At 39.8% G+C, this 14514-nt stretch overlaps 1 protein-coding gene across 2 annotated transcripts in view; it reads left to right on the top strand.

Annotated features, from left to right (window-relative positions):
* TMEM116 (transmembrane protein 116) overlaps nt 1-12948 on the top strand; it is a 117984-nt gene extending 105036 nt beyond the window's left edge. For both annotated transcript variants that reach the window (XM_072725158.1, XM_072725156.1), the window contains exon 11: nt 9130-12948. In XM_072725158.1, the coding sequence (XP_072581259.1) occupies nt 9130-9260 (131 nt within the window). In that variant the 3' untranslated portion in view covers nt 9261-12948. The remainder of the gene's footprint in view (nt 1-9129) is intronic.
* The last annotated feature ends 1566 nt before the right edge of the window (nt 12949-14514 follow it).

Raw genomic sequence — 14514 nt, 5'->3', positions numbered from 1 at the left:
TCTCAGGCCGAATTCGTAGATTTTCAGGATGATTGGATGGTTTTCTAGGTAATTTGTTGAGGACAAGTGACCTGGAGACCCTACTCCTCTGCCATCTTGCCCCTCCCCCAGCTGCATAGTATTCCATTTTGTGGATATGATTTATGCGATCACTCTTCTACGTATGGACTTTGCAGTTGTTTACATTATTTTGAAATTACACACAATACATCAACAAATAATTTTGCACATATATATTTTTGTGGAAGCAATTTCCTCCACAAAATGGGGAAGCAGTGTCTCTAACTGTAGATGAACTTTGTTTGATATTGCCAAATTCCCCTTCAGAAGGGTTTTTCCAGTTGCATTCCCATCAACAATATATCAGAGTGCCTATTTTCGCACATTGTAAGCAACAGGATATGTTACCATGCCACAGAGTTTAATTTTCACCAAACTAATAGGTGAGAAGTGGCATCTCAGTATTGTTTAACTTGTATTTTTCTGGGATCCCTGGGTGGCGCAGCGGTTTGGCACCTGCCTTTGGCCCAGGGCACGATCCTGGAGACCCAGGATCGAATCCCACGTCGGGCTCCTAGTGCATGGAGCCTGCTTCTCCCTCTACCTGTGTCTCTGCCTCTCTCTCTCTCTCTCTCTCTCTCTCTGTGTGACTATCATAAATAAATTTTTAAAAATTTTAAAAAACTTGTATTTTTCTAATTTTGAATGAATTTGGACATGTTTTAATATGTTTAAGGCCATTTTTGTATCTCCTAACAGTTATTTGTTCATGTCTTTTCCCCTTTTTCTATCAAGCTTTTGGTCTTTTTTTTCTCTTTACCCTTTCCCCAGCTTTATTGAGGTATATAATTCATTAAGAAAATTGCATATATATTAAAGTGTACAACATGTTAACTTGATATATGCACATAATGTGGAAGTTTTATATAAATATAAAATAAAAATTAAATATATTTATGAAATATAAACTTTCTAAAAGGCAAAGGAACAAGTACAGTTAAAATAATTTTGGGGAAGAATAACATACGGGAAGAACTCCTCTGTTCAATTTGAAGACTGGTTTTGGTGATGGGATAAATACATAGGTCAATCAAACAGAAAAGAGAACCCATACATGTATGGCCAACTAGTTTTTGACAGAGGAGTAATGGAACTGCATGGAGGAAGGGCAATCTTTTCAACAAATGGTGCTGGAAAATTAGATATACCATAGATTAAAAAACAAAACAAAACAAAAGACCTCAACCTAAACCTCACATACACAAATCATCTTAAAATGGGTCACAGATCTAAATGTAAAATGTAAAACTTTAAAACTTTTTAGAAGAAAATACAGAACAGGACCTAGGGCTGGTGAGGAATTTTTAAACATACTACCAAAAGCATGATCCATAAAAGAAATACGTAAATTGGACCTCATCAAAAGTTAAAACTCTTAATTTGTAAAAGACCTTGTTAAGAGTATGAAAAGACATGCTAAAAACCAGGAGAAAATATTTGGAAACACGTATCTGATAAAGGACTCACCTAGAATATATAAAGAACTCTCATTACTCAACAATCCAGTTAGAGAATGGGCAAAAAAACAGAGACATTTCACTGAATAGGGTATATGGATGGCAGACAAGTACATAAAAAGATGCTTAACATTAGTAGGCATTAGAGAAATGCAAATTAAGGCCCCATGAGAGATCACTACAGACCCATTAGAACAGCTAAAATTTGAAAAAAAAGACACAATGTCCAATGTTGGTAAGGATGCAGAGAAACTAGATCTTTCATACATTCTTGATAGTATAAAATTTTATAGCTGCTCTAGAAAAGTTTCTTTAAAAAAATAAGTAGGTTGGGGTGACTGGGTGATGGGCACTGAGGGGGACACTTGACAGGGTGAGCACTGGGTGATATGCTATATGTTGGCAAATTGAACTCCAGTAATAAAAAAAAATAAGTAAATGGCATGGCTTAGCAATTAGGGTTATAGATATTGATCTCAGAGAAATGAAAATGTATGTCTTCATAAAAACTGTACACAGGGGGAAGCCCGGGTGGCTCAGCGGTTTAGCACTGCCTTCAGCCCAGGGTGTGATCCTGGAGACCCAGGATCGAGTCTCACATCAGGCTCCCTGCATGGAGCCTGCTTCTCCCTCTGCCTGTGTCTGTGCCTCTCTCTCTCTCTCTGTCTCTCATGAATAAATAAATAAAATATTTAAGAAAACCTATATACAGAAAATCACAGCTTTATTTGTAATAGCCAAAAACTGGAAACAGCCAAAGTGTTGCTCAGTAGGCGAAAGGTTAAGCTGTGGTAAGTCCATGTCATGTATTAGCAGCAAAAAGGAATGAACCATTGATTCACAACACTTAGCTGGATTTCAAGGGCATTATGGTGAGCGAAAAATGCAATCTCAAAGGTTGTATACTATAAGGTTCCATTTGTATAACACTTTTGAAATGACAAAATTATAAAGATGGGTAACATATTAGTGTTTGTCAGGGCTTAGGGATAGAGGGGTGGGCAAGAAGTGGTAGTGTAACTATATAGAGGGGTAGCATGACTGAGAACTTTATGATGATAGGATAGTCCTCTATCTGGATTGTGGTGGTAGTTTACAAAAATCTACACATATGATAAAATGGCATAGAACTATACACATTGTATCAATATCAGTGTCCTGGTTGTGATATTCTTCTGTATCAAAGGAGAGAAGCTCAGTGAAAGGTTTATATGACCTTTCTATGTTATTTGCAATTTCTTTTGAATTATTGCAAAATAAGTTTTTTTTGAAAAAACATGACTGCCAAACACATTTAAAAAACTAGAAATATTAGGAACAGCTGATAAAAACATAATTTAAGAGGAAGTTTTAAATATATATCTCACAGAATTTATCAGTATAGTAAATAATAAAGAATGGTATACACACAAAATAGAATAGAAACAACAAACTCAACTTTATGGTCAAGTAATATTCGACAAAGCAGGAAAGACTATCCTTTGGAAAAAAAGACAGTCTCTTCAATAAATGGTGCTGGGAAAATTGAACATCCACATGCAGAAGAATGAAACTAGACCATTCTCTTACACCATACAAAAAAAATAAACTCAAAATGGAGAAAAGATCTAAATGTGAGACAGGAATCCATCAAAATCCTAGAGAACACAGGCAACACCCTTTTTGAACTTGGTCACAGCAACTTCTTGCAAGATACATCCATGAAGGCAAGAGAAACAAAAGCAAAAATGAACTATTGGAACTTCATCAAGATAAAAAGCTCCTGCACAGCAAAAGAAACAGTCAACAAAACTAAAAGACAACCTACAGAATGGGAGAAGAGATTTGCAAATGACGTATCAGATAAAGGGCTAGTATCCAAGATATATAAAGAACTTATTTTAAAAAAATTTTAAAAAAAGAACTTATTAAACTCAACAGCAAAGAAACAAACAATTCAATCATGAAATGGGCAAAAGACATGAACAAAAATTTCACAGAGGAAGACATCGACATGGCCAACACGCACATGAGAAAATGCTCTGCATCACTTGCCATCAGAGAAATACAAATCAAAACCACAATGAGATACCACCTCACACCAGTGAGAATAGTGAAAATTAACAAGACAGGAAACAACAAATGTTGGAGAGGATGTGGAGAAAGGGGAACCCTCTTGCACTGTTGGTGGGAATGTGAACTGGTGCAGCCACTCTGGAAAACTGTGTGGAGGTTCCTCAAAGAGTTAAAAATAGATCTGGGGATCCCTGGGTGGCACAGAGGTTTGGCGCCTGCCTTTGGCCCAGGGAGTGATCCTGGAGCCCCGGGATCGAATCCCACGTCAGGCTCCCGGTGCATGTAGCCTGCTTCTTTCTCTGCCTGTGTCTCTGCCTCTGTCTCTCTCTGTGTATGTGACTATCATAAATAAATAAAAATTTAAAAAAATAAAAATAAAAATAGATCTGCCCTAAGACCCAGCAATTGCACTGCTGGGGATTTACCCCAAAGATACAGATGCAGTGAAATGCCAGGACACCTGCACCCCGATGTTTATAGCAGCAATGTCCGCAATAGTCAAACTGTGGAAGGAGCCTAGGTGTCCATCGAAAGATGAATGGATAAAGAAGATGTGTTATATGTATGCAATGGAGTATTACTCAGCCATTAGAAACGACAAATACCCACTGTTTGCTTTGACGTGGATGGAACTGGAGGGTATTCTGCTGAGTGAAATAAGTTAATTGGAAAAGGACAAACATTATATGGTCTCATTCATTTGGGGAATATAAAAATTAGTGAAAGGGACTAAAGAGAAAGGAGAGAAAATGAGTGAAAATATCAGTGAGGGTGACAAAACATGAGAGGCACCTAACTCTGGGAAATGGACAAGGGGTGGTGGAAAGGGAGGTGGGTGGGGGGTTGGGGTGACTGAGTGATGGGCACTGAGGTGGGCACTTGGTGGGATGAGCACTGGGTGTTATGCTAAATGTTGGCAAATTGAACTCCAATAAAAAAAATTAAACAAGCTTGATATTTTATACACATACATATGATTTTTTGTTTCCTACAGAAAGTACATACTTTTCTCTTATACCCATTGAATAACTAAAAATCAGTGATGAAAAAATCAGGAATTTTTCAATAAGCAATTGGGGAAGGGGACAGATGCAAGATGGCAGGATAGTAAACCCTGAACCCTCATTTACCTCAGAAACAAACATATACAGCAGCATTTCACAGATTCTCTTTTTGAGAAATCAAGATACTAATTGAAAATCTCCTGTACCCCAAGTGAACATGCAACCAGACTCACCAAAGCTTATAGGGACATTGGGGACACCTTCTTGCCAGGATCCCTATCCCTGGAATAGTGCTATATAATCAGAAAGAGACAAACACACCCCAGCTCCCAGCTTCTTCCACAGGAAAGAAGGGGGTTGATTTGCATTTCCAGTACCTACATTTTCTGAGAGGGCTCTCCAGAGGACCAGCTTTTGTCATGAAAATATTGGAGCTCTGATGGGACTTGCACAGTCTGGCTTCCCTGGGAGAGAACAGAGATGGCAGTTTGGACTGATAGACATCATAGTATCTACCCCCTGCTCATCACAGAGTGAGAAGATGAAAAATCCCAGCTCGGCTTCTCCTTGAGGAGGGAAATAATTTATATATCATATGTCCCAACTTTTCCATGGTTGTTCTAAAACTGGCATCAGTCTTATAGACTTGGAACCTTGAGAATTTAATGCAATGTAGCCACCTGACAACAGAGATTGTGGTTTGGACTGATGGAATGCCATAGCTCCTCCTTATGGCTTAGCACAGAGCAAAAAGACAAAAACACAGCTTTCTGCTGTTCCTGGGGGAAGTAAAGAGTTTGTAGAGATGCCCAGAATCTCTGGCCAGACTGATCGGTGGATGTCTTCTGTATGAGGCCAGTCCATGATGACTGAGGGAGGTGCGTGCCTTGTTTAAAACACAAACACCAACAGAGAGAGTCAAGGAAAATAAACAATCAGGCAGATAAGTATCAAATAAAGGCGTAAGATAAATCACCAGAAATAAACCCTAGTGAAATGGAGATTTATGATTTACTTAATGGAGAATTCAAAATAACCATAATAGAAATGCTCACTGAGGTCAAGAGAATAATGCATGAACAAAGTGATAATTTCAACATGGCAGTAGAATATATATACATATATATTTTTTTTAAATAGAAATGGAGCTGAAGAACACAATAACTGAACTAAAAAATTGACGAGAAGGGTTCAGTATCAGACCAGATCAAGCAGAAGAAAAGATCAGTGAACTCAAAGACAGATCCTTGGAAATAATTCAGTCAGAGGAGCAAAAAGAAAACAAATGAAAATGAAATCTTAAGGGACTTAGCAGATACCATAAAGAAGATCAATATACACATTATAGGAGTCCCAGAAGGAGGACAGGGGATTAAAAAATGATCAAAAAGCTTATTCAAAGTAATAGAAGCTGAAAATGTTACAATTCTGGAGAAGGAAATGTACATACAGATTGATGAAAACTAGAGAACACCAAACAGTAGTCCAAAGATAGCCACACTGAGATATGTTATAATTAAATTGTCAAAAATCAAAGACAAAGAGGAGTTTGAAAGAAGCAAGAGAAAAGTGATTTCTCATATACAAGGGAACATTTATGACTCTCAGTGGTGTGTGTGTGTGTGTGTGTGTGCGTGTGTGTGTGTTTCAGAGACTTGGTAGGCTGAAAGGGAGTTGCATGATATATTCAAACTGAAAAAAATCCTGCCAACCACGACTACTTTACCTGGCAAAATTATCCCTCAAAAATGGAGAGATAAAGAGTTTCCCAAACAAAAGCTGAGGGAGTTCATCACTACTAGAACTGCCTTAAAAAGAAATGGTAAAGGGAGTTCTTCAGGTTGAAAGGATGTTAAAAAGTAACACAATAGCATACTATGAAATTCCTGATGCCTGAGTGGCTCAGTGGTTGAAAGTCTGCCTTTGGCTCAGGGTGTGTCCCGGTGGGATCAGATCCTGCATCAGCCTCCTGGAGAGGAGTGCTTCTCCCTCTGCCTATGTCTCTGCCTCTCTCTGTGTGTCTGTCATGAAAAAATAAATAAAATCTTTAAAAAAATATATGAAACTCATTGGTAAAGGCAAATATATAGATAAATACAGAATACTGTATCACTGTAATGGTGATGAGTAAGTAATTTTTAATTCTAGTATAAAAGTTGAGGGACTAAAGTATTAAAAGTAACTAAAAATATATTAAAAGATACAATATGAATAGATGCTAATTCAATGGCAATAACAAAGTAGGGGGAGGGAAGAAGTTAAAATGTTGAGTTCTTTATGGATTAAGTTTAAGTTGTTATCAGCTTTAAATAGACTCTTCTAACTATATTTTATGTAAGCCCCAAGGTAACCACAAAAAATACCAGTAGAAATTACAAAAGAAAAAAGAAAGGAATTACAACATATCAATACCAAAAAATTCAACAAAACAGAAAGGAAGACAGAAGAAAGGAAAAGGCAGACCAAAGAACTGCAGGACTAACAGAAAACACAAAATGGCAATATTAAATCCTACACTATCAGTAATTACTTTAAATTTAAACAGTTGAGGGGCACGTAGGTGGCTCCATTGGTTAAGCAACCAACTCTTGGTTTCGGCTCAGGCTGTGATCTCAGGGTTCTGAGATCAAGCCCTTGTCAGGCTCTGCACTAGGCATGGAGACTGCTTAAGATTCTCTCTCTTCCACTTCCTCTGCCCCTCTCCCCTCTTAAAAAATGAAATTAGTGAGGAACCTGAATGGCTCAGTGGTTGAACATTGGTCTTTGGCTCAGGTCTTGATCCCAGGGTTCTAGGATCAAGTCCCACATCAGGATCCCCACAGGGAGTCTGCTTCTCCCTCTGCCTGTCTCTCTCTCTCTCTCTCTCTCTCTCTCTCTCATAAATAAAATCTTTTAAAAAATGGAATTAGAAAATACCTCAAGACAAATGAAAATACAGCACATCGAAACATGAGATGTAACAAAAGCAATACTAAGAGGGATGGCACCAAATCAGTATTGAAAAAGAACAACAGGGGATCCCTGGGTGGCTCAGTGGTTTAGCACCTGCCTTCAGCCCAGGGCGTGATACTGGAGTCCCAGGATCAAGTCCCGCATCAGGCTCCTTGCATGGAGTCTGCTTATCCCTCTGCCTGTGTCTCTGCTTCTCTCTCTCTCTCTCTCATATATATATATATTTAAAAAGAACAACAAACTTGGAGGCATCACATTTCCTGACTCCAAAATGTATTACAAAGCTACAGTATCCAAAACAATATGATACTGGCATTAAGGCAGATACACAGACAAATGAAACAGGAATTGACACTGATGTGGCCAAATGATCTTCAACAAGGGTGCCAAGAATACACAATTGGGAAAGAATAGTCTCCTCATCAAATGATGTTGGGAAAACTAGACATCTACATGCAAAAGAATGAAATTGGACTCTTATTTTATATTATACACAAAAATCAACTCAAAATGAATTAAACACTTAAATGTAAGACCTGAAACTGTGAGCCTCCTAGAAGAAAGACATCGTCATGACATTGGTCTTGGAATGATTTCATAGTTATGCTACCAGAAAAATAAGAAACAAAACCAAAATGAGTATGAGTATCATAAAAAAGGCAAAAAAGTAATACAAATCTTGTGTATTGAAGGAAAATGCCATGTTCAAAAAGATTTTATGCCAGAAACATAAGCATGAGTTGGGCATTAAGAAATGCATCATCATAATTCATTACAAAACTTAAAGGATAAAAAAAGTGAACATAAGAATACATGCCAAAAATTGTTAAAATTCACCAGCTATTCCAATTTTTGAAAATTTCATGAGAATATGAAGATACTACATAAACATGGTAAAGACACCAAAATCTAATGGCAAATACTATTTTTTTAAATTTTTATTTATTTATGATAGTCACACACAGAGAGAGAGAGAGAGAGAGAGAGAGAGAGGCAGAGACACAGGCAGAGGGAGAAGCAGGCTCCATGCACTGGGAGCCCGACGTGGGATTCGATCGCGGGTCTCTGGGATCGCGCCCTGGGCCAAAGGCAGGCGCCAAACCGCTGCGCCACCCAGGGATCCCGCAAATAACATTTTAATTACTGAAATACTGAAAGTTTTTACACTTCAAATCTCTTTCTTTTTTGCCTTTTTGTCCTAGTCAATTTGAATAACTTCCAGCAGATTCTCCCCAACATAAGACTTTGTCATGGAAGTTTAATTTTAAAAACTCGTAGTCCCTGGACTTCTCTGGTACCTTCACACTTTACAGTTGACCTCTTGCACTCTCCCCAAAACTGAAGTGTCAGAAACCCTTTCTAATTTCAGTTGTTTTGTTTTTTGTTTTGGCGAATTGGTTTCCTATGCTGCTAGAGTATCTGTTTGATAGTTAGGATTTCTCCTGTTCTGGGGTCCAGTCAGAATCTTATTACTCTTCTCTAATTTATCTTTGACAGATACTAATACCGCTTGGCTCTTAAAGTTATCAGTAATTTGTCTTTATCTATGCATGCTTTGGAGTTTGTGAGATGCCTTATCACCTTTTTGTTGTTGTTTGTAGGTTTTGATTTTACCATCCTGGTGCTTTGTCTGTCTTCTGTGGAGTGGTTTGAAGAAATTTTGAAAAACGGAAGTCTGCTGCCACTTTCTGCAAATCTCCCTTCCGTTCTCATATTTAAATTTGTTACCTAGCCATTAAAAAATAGAATGGTACATCCTATGGCAAATAGTTTTTTTCATGGACTATGACATGCAGCCTTATTCAAAAAGTTTTTGTTTTTATTTTTGTTTTTTTTTCTAAACTAGAAAACCTGAATTCAAGTCCCAACTTGGTTATTTGCAAATTGTTATTTTTGTCATTTAATCTATTGAGAATCAGCTTATTGTTTGTAAAGCGGAAATAACAATATCTATATGAATTTTTTTGATTATTCAACAGCATTTCTAGAAATGCTTTGCAAAGTAAGAAGTGTGATGCAAGTACAAAATATTGATACTTCTTCAAAGTTTCCCTTTGAGAACTTTCCCAGGATCAGGATTTCCCCTTTCCCATGAATGTTTTTTCCAAAAAGTCTTTTTAAAGATTTTGTTTATTCATGAGAGAAACAGAGAGAGAGAGGCAGAGACACAGGCAGAGGGAGAAGCAGGTTCCATGCAGGGAACCTGATGTGGGACTTGAACCCCGGGTCTCCAGGATCACACCCTGGGCTGAAGGCAGCGCTAAACTGCTGAGCTACCCAGGATGCCCTCCAAAAAGTTTTTTTTTAAATTGAAGGAGAGTACAGCAAAGTTCTTACTATATCATCAGGAATATTTGACCCATCACAGAGGCTCAGTGAATTAGCCAGGCGTGAAATCCTTTGCAGAAGTGACAATGTCTTTGCCCAGATACCTTGATGCTGCTTTAATTGAATTGCATCAGATACAGTAAACATTTATAATGCCCAAGATTCTACCAGAGCACTACCTTTGAAGAGCTTATATGTAATATGGACCCATCTCCAAAACAGAATGAGTCTTTAAAAGCATGACATTATGTTATACACATACTTTGTACATAAAACAATCCCATCTGCCTCAAACTAGACAAAACTGATAATAATCATGTACAATAGGGAGGACTGGGAAGAAGTGATGAAGAGAGATTTAGCCTTATTTTTAATGTTTTTCACTTTTTATTTTTTTAATAATAAATTTATTTTTTATTGGTGTTCAATTTGCCAACATACAGAATAACACCCAGTGCTCATCCCGTCAAGTGCCCCCCTCAGTGCCCATCACCCATTCACTCCCACCCCCCGCCCTCCTCCCCTTCCACCACCGCTAGTTCGTTTCCCAGAGTTAGGAGTCTTTATGTTCTGTCTCCCTTTCTGATATTTCCCACTCATTTCTTCTCCCTTCCCTTATATTCCCTTTCACTATTATATTCCCCAAATGAATGAGAACATATAATGTTTGTCCTTCTCCAATTGACTTACTTCACTCAGTGCCTAATTTATTGGTGTATAGCTGTTCATAATATGTTTTTTAAATCGTTTGTATTTTCTTGGTGTTGGTAGTGATCTCTCCTTTCTCATTCATGATTTTATTAATTTGAGTCTTCTCTCTCTTCTTTTTAATAAGGCTGGCTAATGGTTTATCTATCCTATTAATTCTTTCAAAGAACCAACTCCTGGTTTTCTTGATCTGTTCCACAGTTCTTCTGGTCTCGATTTCGTTGAGTTCTGCTCGAATCTTTATTAACTCTCTTCTTCTGCTGGGTGTAGGATCTATTTGCTGTTTTTTCTCTAGCTCCTTTATGTGTTAGGTGAGCTTTTGTATTTGAGTTCTTTCCAGTTTTTGAACGGATGTTTGTATTGCAATGTATTTCCCCCTCAGGACTGCTTTTGCTGCATCCCAAAGATTTTGAACGGTTGTATCTTCATTCTCATTAGTTTCCATGAATCTTTTTAATTCTTCCTTAATTTCCTGGTTGACCCTTTCATCTTTTAGCAGGATGGTCCTTAACCTCCACGTGTTTGAGGTCCTTCCAAACTTCTTGTTGTGATTTAGTTCTAATTTCAAGGCATTATGGTCTGAGAATATGTAGGGGACGATCCCAATCTTTTGGTATCAGTTCAGACCCGATTTGTGACCCAGTATGTGGTGTATTCTGGAGAAAGTTCTATGTGCACTTGAGAAGAATGTGTATTCAGTTGAGTTTGGATGTAAAGTTCTGTAGATATCTGTGAAATCCATCTGGTCCAGTGTATCATTTAAAGCTCTCGTTTCTTTGGAGATGTTGTGCTTAGAAGACCTATCGAGTATAGAAAGAGCTAGATTGAAGTCACCAAGTATAAGTGTATTATTATCTAAGTATTTCTTCACTTTGGTTATTAATTGATTTATATATTTGGCAGCTCCCACATTCGGGGCATATATATTGAGGATTGTTAAGTCCTCTTGTTGGATAGATCCTTTAAGTATGATATAGTGTCCCTCTTCATCTCTCACTACAGTCTTCGGGGTAAATTTTAGTTTATCTGATATAAGGATGGCTAACCCTGCTTTCTTTTGAGGACCATTTGAATGGTAAATGGTTCTCCAACCTTTTATTTTCAGGCTGTAGGTGTCCTTTTGTCTAAAATGAGTCTCTTGTAGACAGCAAATAGATGGGTCCTGCTTTTTTATCCAGTCTGAAACCCTGCGCCTTTTGATGGGGTCATTAAGCCCGTTCACATTCAGAGTTACTATTGAAAGGTATGAGTTTAGTGTCATCATAATATCTATTCAGTCCTTGTTTTTGTGGATTGTTTCACTGGACTTCTTCTTAAAGGGGAATTTTAAGAGTCCCCCTTAAAATTTCTTGCAGAGCTGGTTTGGAGGTCACATATTCTTTCAGTTGCTGTCTGTCTTGGAAGCTCTTTATCTCTCCTTCCATTTTGAATGAGAGCCTTGCTGGATAAAGTATTCTTGGTTGCATGTTCTTCTCATTTAGGACCCTGAATATATCCTGCCAGCCCTTTCTGGCCTGCCAGGTCTCTGTGGAGAGATCTGCTGTTGCCCTAATACTCCTCCCCATAAAAGTCAGGGATTTCTTGTCTCTTGCTGCTTTAAGGATCTTCTCTTTATCTTTGGAATTTGCAAGCTTCACTATTAAATGTCGAGGTGTTGAACGGATTTTATTGATTTTAGGGGGGGATCTCTCTATTTCCTGGATCTGAATGCCTGTTTCCCTTCCCAGATTAGGAAAGTTTTCAGCTATGATTTGTTCAAATACATATTCTGGCCCTCTGGCCCTTTTGGCGCCCTCAGGAACCCCAATTAAACGTAGGTTTTTCTTCCTCAGGCTGTCGTTTATTTTCCTTTATCTTCATGGTCTTTTAATTGTTTGTCTCTTTTTTCCTCAGTTTCCCTCTTTGCCATCAACTTGTCTTCTATGTCACTCACTCGTTCTTTCACCTCGTTAACCCTCGTCATTAGGACTTCTAGTTTGGATTGCATTTCATTCAATTGATTTTTAATTTCTGCCTGATTGGATCTAAATTCTGCAGTCATGAAGTCTCTTGAGTCCTTTATGCTTTTTTGTAGAGCCACCAGTAGCTGTATAATAGTGCTTCTGAATTGGCTTTCTGACATTGAATTGTAATCCAGATTTTGTAACTCTGTGGGAGAGAGGACTGTTTCTGATTCTTTCTTTTGAGGTGAGGTTTTCCTTCTAGTCATTTTGCTCAGTGCAGAGTGGCCAAAAACAAGTTGTATTGGGAAAAGGAGAAAAAGAGAGGAGAGAAAGAAGGAAAGAAAAGAGAAAAAGAAAAAAGGAAGAAAAAAAGAAGAAAAAGAAAGGGTAAAGGGGGGTGGGGGAAGCAAACAAATCAAAAAGCAAAAAAAAAAAAAAAAACACGGGGGAGTATCTTCTGATTCTGTATACTTTAAGTCCCTTGACTTCCCCTGGAACTTGTCCGACTAGCTGGTCTTCTGGGGGAGGGGCCTGTTGTGCTGATTTTCAGGTGTTAGCACTTGGGGGAGCTGCTCTGCCCCCTGCATGGTGCAGGGCTCAGTGGGGGTTGTTTAACCCGTGAGGCCCCAGGAGGAACAACCGCAGTGGCGGCGGCCAGCTCTGGAGCCCTGGAGTCAGCTCCCGCAGTAACTCCGGAGCTCTCCATCTGCAGGGGCCTGGATGTTCTGGGGTGGGGCCGCTGATCTGCTCAGCTCGGGGCAGGAGCGTCCTTGCTGTCTTGGGCCCTCACGGCCTCTGCCTGTCCCGAGGGGAGGCCATATCCTGGGCTGTGTCCAGGCGCCCTGTGCTCCCGGGTCTGCGCTGTTGGATTCGCGCTCCCGGGGGCGCAGCCCCCTCCGCGGAGCCGCCGCCCGAGCCCCTCTGAGCCGCTCCCAGAGCCCGCAGCCCCCTCCGCATGGAGCCTCTTCCTCTGCCCGAGCCCCTCCAAGCTGCTCCAGGCTGCGCAGCCCCCTCCGCAGAGCCGCCGCCCGAGCCCCTCCGAGCTGCTCCTGGGTCCCGCCGTGCATGCTGCAGCCCTTCAGGGAGCTCGGCGCACTCTCCTGGGCGCGCAGGTGTCTGTTAGTGTCCCAGGGCACCCGAGAGCACCCCCGCCCTCCTGGGGTCCTGCTCCAACTCCCTGCGAGGCCTTTCCGCCCAGGAAGATTGGTGAAGCTCCTGCTTCTCCAGGTCGGGTCCCTTCTGTCCTAGGGACACTCGCCCCAGCCTTAGCCCGCCTCCTTGTGGGGCCCCTCCCCCTTGGATGCCTTTTGTTTCTTTATTTCTTTTTCCCCGTCTTCCTACCTTGATAGAAGCGCGAACTCTTCTCACTGTAGCATTCCAGCTGTTCTCTCTTTAACTCTCAGGCCGAATTCGTAGATTTTCAGGATAATTTGAAGGTTATCTAGGTAATTTGGTGGGGACAGGTGATTTGGAGACCCTACTCTTCCGCCATCTTGCCCCTCTTCCTGTTCATCAGTTTTGTTTATTGAATTCCACATATCAGTGAAATCATATGGTATTTGTCTTTCTCTGGCTGACTTATTGTGCTTAGCACAATACCCTCAACTTCCATCCATATTGTTGCAAATGGCAAGATTTTACTCTTTTTTTAATAAATTTATTTTTTATTGGTGTTCAATTTGCCAACATATAGAATAACACCCAATGCTCATCCCGTCAAGTGTCCCCCTCAGTGCCCGTCACCCAGTCACCCTCACCCCCCGCCCACCTCCCCTTCCACCACCCCTAGTTCGTTTCCCAGAGTTAGGAGTCTTTATGTTCTGTCTCCCTTTCTGATATTTCCTACCTATTTCTTCTCCCTTCCCTTCTATTCCCTTTCACTATTTTTTATATTCCCCAAATGAATGAGAACATATAATGTTTGTCCCTCTCCGATTGACTTATTTCACTCAGCAGAATACCCTCCAGTTCCATCCACGTAGAAGCAAATAATGGGTATTTGTTGTT

The sequence above is a fragment of the Vulpes vulpes genome, chromosome 10, assembly GCF_048418805.1.
Source record: "Vulpes vulpes isolate BD-2025 chromosome 10, VulVul3, whole genome shotgun sequence".
Classification (NCBI taxonomy): domain Eukaryota; kingdom Metazoa; phylum Chordata; class Mammalia; order Carnivora; family Canidae; genus Vulpes; species Vulpes vulpes.
The sequence above is the reverse complement of the archived record's forward strand: the minus strand, read 5'-3'. Positions and strand labels throughout refer to the sequence as shown.